Genomic DNA, 8438 nt, shown 5'->3' with positions numbered 1-8438 from the left:
AGCATATGATGAGAAATGCCCTGAAGGAAGTTTCAAAAGCGCATGAACCCACGTTGCCTGTCACCAGAGCTCATTAATGAAAGTTCCAGTGTGTGCTCCATGCAGCTGCACTGTGTGTGTGTGTGTGTGTGTGTGTGTGTGTGTGTGTGTGTGTGTGTGTGTGTTCTGGACGCACTGACGCTGGTTGCGGGCAGGCGGACTGTAAACTCTCTCTGTGCTAGAAAGAAGCGCCGTACACGGTGAAAGTGAAAGGAGCTCCGTAAGTGAGGAAAGCACCGAGCAGGCGGACTCCCCCCCCCCTCCTCTCTTTCTCACACGCTCGCTCTCACTCACACACACACACACACAAACAAACCGCACAGGGAGACGGGCCACGGGTGTAGCTTGAAGGCAACAGCAGCTCAGCAGACACAGCCATGGCCAACATTGCGGTCCAAAGGATCAAACGGGAGTTCAAAGAAGTTCTCAAAAGCGAAGAGGTGCGGTAATATTACCGGCTGTTTTTCCACTTCTACTCAGCTCATTTTTTAAAAAATTGTTTCAGCACTGTTAAATTGTAAGCTTCCAGGGGCCGTTATTATGACCAAACAGATTTACCTTAGTCAGGTTTGGGTCCTGTGTTGCAGCAGGTCAGGCCCAAACAGGAGAACTTTAGCTAGCTTTAGCTTCAAATCAGCGCCTCCCTTGTTGTGTCAGGTGGGTGTGTTCAGGAAACACCGAGGATTCAGCTCTGTCAACTGACAGGCCCTAATGCCTAACACACAATGTCGCACACGTTTGTTTTAATTACACAACTCAAATAAACCTCCAGCGTGTGGCCTGTATGGCGCCTCAGGCAGGGCAGCGTAAATGAGTTAGCGTCAGTTAGCAAGGCTTGCTAACGCTAACGTTATTTTGACATACACAGTTAGCATTAGCAGCGGCGGTATTTCTGCTGTAACGTTCAGCAAACTTATCAGACATTAGTCAGCCGGTTGCTTTCAGTGTGGAGGGACTGCGTTTATTTATGTTGTCATTTTACTTCCTGCCATGTTCTACTGGTTTGTAGTTTTGTAACTTTGGTACTTCTGGTGCTAACGTTAATTGTCGTAGCGATTCCCCCTGGAAGTGGGGCTCAAAACTGGCTTTTAATTTTACACAAAATGACACCAGCCGTGCCTTTTAACAGCCAACATGTCAGCGACTTCACGTTTTTAGTTTGATGTAAACATGTGAAGAGATAAGCTGGGTAACTCTTTGCATTTGTTTCGACCTGCAGACGAGTAAAAACCAGATTAAAGTAGATCTGGTGGATGAGAACTTCACAGAGCTGAGGGGTGAAATAGCAGGGCCTCCAGACACACCATATGAAGGTACTGTCACATTGGAAATGATTGTCAGGATATCGATACAACACTCATCTTATGATCTGAAGCGCTAACTTTTTTCTCTTTCCAAGGTGGCAGATATCAACTTGAAATAAAAATCCCAGAAACCTATCCTTTTAACCCACCAAAGGTATTGTCTTCCAGTTGCTTCTTCTTAAAAAAAAAAAAAGAAGCACTTCGTCCATTCTCAGCCTATCTTTCTAGTTTAGTTAGTTTGAAAACATGTGCACTGTTATTATGGCTAAACAGGTTGTCATTAACCGCCACTCCTCATACTGAAGTGTGCCTGGGCATGGTACCCAACCCCCCAAAACAGCTCCCAGTGCTGCAGTTCAATTCAGTTTTATTTATGTTGCTCCAATTCACAACAGCAAGGCAATTTATATTGTAAGATATATATATATATATATATATATATATATATATATATATATATATATATATATATATAAAGGTACTGAAAAGAAACCCCAACAATCAGTCAAGTATTTGGCAACAGTGGGAAGGAAAAACTCCCTTTTAACAGGAAGAAACCCTCAACTGAATCAGGTGCAGGCAGAGGCAGCCATCTGCCGTGACTGGTTGGGGGTGAGGGGAAAGAGGAGAAAGCAGAGGGAGACTGGACAAAAGGCAAACTAAAGGAGAGAGCCAGAGTTTAATAATTGCTAATGATTAAATGCAGTGGTAGTGTATAAACAAAGAGAAGAAAAAACACTCAGTGGATCATGGGAAATCCCCAGCAGTCTTGAGCCTATAACAGCATAGCTAAGGGATCTGGCCTTAACTATAATCTTTATCAAAAGGAAAATTTTAAGCCTAATCTTAAAAGTAGAGAGGGTGTCTGTCTCCCAAATCCAAACTTGGTTCCACAGGAGAGGGGCCTAATAGCTGAAAGATCTGCCTCCCATTCTACTTTTAGAAACTCTAGGAACCACAAGTAAGCCTGCAGTTTGAGAGCAAAGTGCATTTATGTAACAAAAGCATTACATAAATGCAGTCCATTTATAATTGTAATGAGCATCAAATGAGTTTGGAATAAATTCAGCCTATTTTCAAAACCTTGAATTATGTTTTAAAGAACCTGGGTGTGCTAACAGAAGTCCTCTGACAGAGAGCAGCATATTGCAGCTTGTAAACACCCTTTTTAAGTTTCTGGTCACTCTTAGTTTGCACGTTAAAAACTAAAGAGAAAGTCTAATAGGGATAATGGTGAAAATAAAAATTTATTGTCTCCCTAGCCTTTGATTTCCTGTGACCAAATGAATCTTGTAAACATATCCTGAACACAGGGAGGTTAAGAAAAAATTGTTCACTGCAATAATGTCACCAAATAACCTGTTTGGAAACAGTTTAAGGGTTAAACTCCCTGCGTTTGGCTTATCCAGTAAATTAAACGCTCAACATATCACGGCAATTTGTCACATAGATGTAAAACTACAGTGGTGCCATGAAGCATTGCTGGCTCAATGATTTGCATGGGGACATATCCATTGTAAGAAATAGTAAATATTTTTATTATTATTATTATTTTTTTTACCACCGCCAGTTCTTATCTAGATAACACTCCCTCATCTGTCTTTCTTAGGTGCGCTTCATCACTAAGATCTGGCATCCTAATATCAGTTCTGTGACAGGAGCAATATGCTTGGATATTTTAAAAGACCAGTGGTAAGTGAAAAGTACCTGAACCATTCTCAGTATGTGCATGTGATCCATTCACTTAACCTGCTCCAGTGGTGAATCTGTCTCACCCTCTCTCAGGGCAGCTGCTATGACCCTGAGGACAGTGCTGTTGTCTCTACAGGCTCTTCTCGCTGCAGCAGAACCAGATGATCCACAGGATGCGGTAGTAGCAAACCAGGTGAGAAAGACTTAATGCAAGGCTAGCACTTTTTCTGCTTATAGTCAGATGGCAAAAAAAAAGTTGAATACAAGAGCACAGAGTTACTGTAGGTGCTTATCAGTTTTTGATATGAAATTGTGTGTCTAAAGTACGGTGTCTACCATGTTTGCTAATTTATTCTGAAATGTTGCTCACTGAACTGTCTTTCTGAATCCACAGTATAAGCAGAACCCAGAAATGTTCAAACAGACTGCAAGGCTGTGGTCGCACGTCTATGCGGGTGCTCCCGTCTCTAGTCCCGACTATACACGTAAAATAGACAAACTCTGTGCCATGGGCTTCGATAAGGTCAGAATCACTTTGTTTTTGTTGTACACTCATATTTATAGCTAAAAATTTACATTTTATTAAGGCTAAGACAGGCTTAATCCATGTCTGGGAAACTGAGCTTACACTTAATACAATAGTATTAATTTAGAACAAAAGTAACATTCTCATATGAAATCTTGAAACAATTTGTTTTTTTTAAGAAAAATGCTTATTTTGAATTTGATGCCAGCAACATGCTTCAGAGACATTTAGACAGAGGCATATTCATCACTGTGTTGCATCAGATCTTCTTCCAAGGGCACTTTGTGCTTGTGAAATGAAGAGATTTAGTTTTGAAGGCCAAGCGTTTCTTCATTTTTTGCCTCATATGGGATTTCAGCTGCTCACTTTGAGCTATCCTTTTTTATGTACAGTGGAAATGAATTAAATACCCAAATGCTTTGCAATTTTACACTGTGGACAACATTCTTAAATAGTTTGACCCTCTCCCCTTCTTCACTTCCTGAAGACTTGGCCTCTCTCAGATGCTCTGTTTATACTCAATCACATAACTCAAAAGTTGATAATTAACAGTGAGATGTGGCGTGTCATCTTTTTTAGCTTATCCAGCTGAAGGACAGATGAGCTCATGCCATGACAAGGCATCTGTCTTCCATCCGTTAATCCACAGTTTAGATAAATTGATACTCCTACAGTATCAGTCAGAATTTAAACCAACTTACACACAATGATCATCTAACGGGATCGCTGAGGTCAAAGTCGTATTTGTGATTCTGCATGTGTTTGAATTCTCATTTGTTCGTACAATACAGCCAACCAATGGCAAGAAAAGGTCCGACTTTCTTTCTGTAATTTACACATTGTCTCCACTCCACCACTAAATTTAAGCTCTATAGATAGAAGTACTCCATAAACAGCAGCTGTCTGTACCAACTGTCTCCTGGCACTTAAGGAACTTAAGCTTAATTACCAAAGATGTGGATGGACTATTAATAGTATATATTGAGTTGTTACTGGCATTATATTCAATATGCGTGTGTGTGTGTGTGTGTGTGTGTGTGTGTGTGTGTGTGTATATATATATATATCTGTTTGGGGGGAAAAACAAGTTTCTCAAAATCTTTTTGTTTTTGTATATTTGTATCAAAATCAGTGCCCCAACGTATTTTCCCTGTAAAGATGGATGTATGATTAAGGTGGATTATTCAAAGACGTATGCCATTTGTCTTACATGTTAAAATGCTGTTTATATATCTGACATTTATATCATAAGAGTGTATTACTTTTCTTTCAGATTATCCTTTTTAGTTTTTATTAATTTTGTTGCTCTTTCTCACAGTGTGAGCATGTGTGGTGAATGAAGGAGGTACACCTACCCACGCTTTCTTGAATTCATTATTATACAGTAATGTTATTATAGAATAGAACTTTATTGTCATTATACATACAATGAAATTAATCATTATACAACAAATTATATAAGGACATTCTGTCATAATATAACAAAATTGCGTTCATTAGGCACTCCTTTGCAAACATTTGAATTTTTTTAGTACTTTGTGACAAATAAATGATGGGACAGTGTATTTAGTTGTTTCTTCAGTGTGGACGAACTCCAGCTGCAGTTGGTGGTCCTTGTTCTCTGCAACCTCTGTGAGCTCAGCATAGCTGATCAACCAGATCGCCCACTTTTCCACCGACAGGGTGCCGGTGCCAGTATTTGAACCGTTCAGGGTTTTTTTCCACTGCGAATGTACTCGGTGCTCGGCCGAAAAACGGGTTCAACTCGGGCCCCGCAAGCTAGCTGGTCTGGAACCAAGAACGTGTGATGAAAGCGGCAGAAGGGCGTGACTGCCATCTCAATGTAAACTTTTCTACCATATTACATGTGTATTACATGAGAAAAGTGAAGTGATTTTCACAGCTGAGAATTAGGTTGGGTCTTAAGGCTGAACTTACTGCTTTGTATCAGTTCATATCACAGATAAAAGGTGCGTACTTGTCATCTTGCTGTCTGTGTTTACCTCTGTGCTGCACACAGATGCTGCAGATGTTTGTTTGCACTGTAAAATGTGTTCGCAGCACAAGAAAGGGGAGCGTGTTCTCCCACGTTTGTGCCCTTCAGCTTCCGTGTATAGACGAGGACCCGCCCATACTCATAGCAAAGGAGCGGTTCACAAGCGCGGTGGAAACGCAGGCCTGTTCCTAAGCTTTTCACTGGTTCTTTTGGGAACAGCACCAGCACTGGCACCGGAACCCCCGGCGGTGGAAAAGGGGTACATGTGCTGCTGTTTCTGGTTACAGTGGCTCTCTGTCAGTAGGGAAACATGAGGCTAGCTGGTTAGTAGTAACTAAACTTTCAAAAATAAGTGAGGGGTGTGACCACTAGACCACTGTATTTTGGGACAAACAAAATGTAAAAAGAGGTGCCATATATACTCTGAGTGGCCTGTATGCTATATACAGTCTGTGGAAAACGCTGCTTTATATTGCAAACAATTTGCAGATGACAATATTTTTTAAACTTTTCTTCCTCCTCATGTACAGAATGCAGTAATAGCGGCCTTGTCTTCAAAATCCTGGGACGTGGAAACAGCGACGGAGCTGCTCCTCAGCAACTGAAGCCCAGCCAGGTGTGAGGATCCAAAAACTCCCTTCATCACAGTATCAGCTCCTCCACCACTGCCTTTTGTGAAACAGACAACAAACACCCCGTTCACCACGGCAGTCTGAGCCTTCTTTTATTACCAGTTTGTTTGCTACTAAGTCAACACCAGTAGCACTGCAGTTGCCAATATGCACAGCACCCTGTTGCCTGCCTGATCCCATCTATCCATTTTGCTGAGTCTTTTCTCCCACCAACTCAATGTGTATTTCAGTATTAAGCCCCCCCCCAAAAAAATTTCCACTCATACATCTGGTCTTCCATGCCCTTTAATCACATTGGCTTTGAATTTTTTTCCCCACAAATTTCTTAATATTGTAAAGGATCAAACAGCTGTGGATTTTTCAGGGTAAAATGTAAGGGAAAGCCTGCTGACTGCTTCCACACTACAATTCCGTTTATTCCTTCGGCAGCCGGTCGGACTGTGTGTGTTTCTCTGCTACAGACTTTTAGTACTGTAAAGAAAAAAAAAAGTCTTGCTGGATTAAATTTACTTGACTGGATAGTGCTGTGCATGAGCAGTGTAATTTTTTTCCCCCCCTGAACAAGTTGTCATTTATGCCTCAATACACTGCAGAAGTTTGGATGTACAGGTTTTACTTTCTGTGTGTAAACTTAGAATGAAAACACACACACACACCTTCCAACATCTGCACACATGCACACAAGAAAAATATCTGTAAATAGATCTGTGTAAATTTGAAAATACAATGGGGATATACTTTTTTCTCACATGGCATTGTAAAACAGATTATTTTAAATATAAACTATGCCTAGTTTACAATTGTACGGAGAGATATCTTCATGCTTTTGTAATCCATGAGAAGTCCCTCTGAATGTGTTTTTCTTTTTTTTGTTTAAAAGGGTGGCACAGCCAAAATCCTGGCCCTTGCGGCACAGGAGCTAATAGCCAGCTCAGGCCTCTTGAAGGTCATTTACATGCCACCTTTTCTGCAATCATCTACAATCTTTTTTTTTTTTTGCGTGTTTTAATGTCCTTGCATGTTGTTGCCTTTATTTGATTTGGCCAAATGACGTGGTGGGTGTTTGTTCGGTTTTGCGTCCCCTCCTACACTCGTGGATCTTGCAGGACTCATTCTAAACAGACACCTGGAACCTCTGATGGGGGGAAAAAGCCACCTAGCACCGCCCAGTTTGGTGTTACACCTGTAGGGAACCAAAGCCTTATCTGTTTATTTTACAGATATTTTGATGGAAAGTGCAGACATTTGTTTGGGACACTTTGAGAAGAAATGAGTGATTGTCATTAAGGATTTGGATTTGCAGTGCTGTATTTTATATTATTTTGAAACCATAGGCACATCATCAGCCACGGATTGAGGATCTGCTCATTAATCATTAGAAGGTGGTACTGTACAGTTTATTGCAGATCCAGTCTAGCAGCAAAACTTTGGCCATATATACAGGTATATAGGCAATGTCCTATATTCCCAAACATGCTTTACTACACAGCCAAATAAAACACTCACTGAAGGTTGTCTTTGAATTATGTCTTATTAGTAAAAGAGGCTGGAACTCCTCTGTTATTCTATGAAGTAAAATAGCAGGCCTGGAAAGTATTTTCACGTTTTTGATTTGAGGTACATGGACTGCAAAAACATGCTTGGCATATGGAGAAGGGTGTGGATGCATCTTCACACGGAGCTGTTCTGTTTTTAAAGGAATTATCTTTTTTGCTTGACCTCCAGCTCAGTCCCTACCAGCACAGCGGCGTATTACAGTGCAACATGGAGTTAATGTGCAGCCTTCTCTGCTCAGTGAAAACAAGTTCATAGGCAGGTAGGATGCACGTGCCATCTCCCTTACTTGTAAATAGCTGGGATTGGTTGTTGATAAAGAACCTTCTTGTTCTCACTAGAGTACACCATTGATGGCTGGATCTATTTTCTAAGAAAAAGACAAGGACAGAGCCCCCCCCCTGTCTTCCTGGTGTTCTCATGATGTACAATATTGCACGATTACAAAGCATAAAAAAGGGGCTGTTGCATCTCAGTTTCTCCATTTGGATTGAGACTTATTTTCCTTGTTCTTGGAAGCAAGCATCTGCAGTATAAAAAGCATGGTTATTTATTGTGACAGTGTCATGTTTCTTTGAATAAAAAAAAAAAAAAAAAAAGTGGAAAATCATGTTGGCTCGTGTTTCTGAAAACTGCACTTCCAAACACAGGCATAGAGACAAACGCAACTGCACCGTAACATCTAAAAGCATTTA

At 40.8% G+C, this 8438-nt stretch overlaps 1 protein-coding gene across 2 annotated transcripts; it reads left to right on the top strand.

The window, feature by feature from the left end:
* Nucleotides 1-239: 239 nt before the first annotated feature.
* On the top strand, nucleotides 240-8307 carry ube2kb (ubiquitin-conjugating enzyme E2Kb (UBC1 homolog, yeast)). Of its 2 annotated transcripts, none has more exons than XM_030735607.1 (7): nucleotides 240-479; nucleotides 1259-1352; nucleotides 1439-1497; nucleotides 2953-3035; nucleotides 3102-3228; nucleotides 3430-3558; nucleotides 6088-8307. In XM_030735607.1, exons 1-7 carry the CDS (start codon nucleotides 417-419, stop codon nucleotides 6160-6162), a joined length of 630 nt encoding a protein of 209 aa, XP_030591467.1. In that variant the 5' UTR covers nucleotides 240-416; the 3' UTR covers nucleotides 6163-8307. The 2 variants fall into 2 exon arrangements, with proteins under 2 accessions (XP_030591467.1, XP_030591474.1); XM_030735614.1 differs by having other exon boundaries at nucleotides 248-479; nucleotides 3129-3228.
* The last annotated feature ends 131 nt before the right edge of the window (nucleotides 8308-8438 follow it).

The sequence above is a fragment of the Archocentrus centrarchus genome, chromosome 1, assembly GCF_007364275.1.
Source record: "Archocentrus centrarchus isolate MPI-CPG fArcCen1 chromosome 1, fArcCen1, whole genome shotgun sequence".
NCBI classification, from domain to species: domain Eukaryota; kingdom Metazoa; phylum Chordata; class Actinopteri; order Cichliformes; family Cichlidae; genus Archocentrus; species Archocentrus centrarchus.
This window is presented reverse-complemented; position numbering and strand designations above follow the sequence as displayed.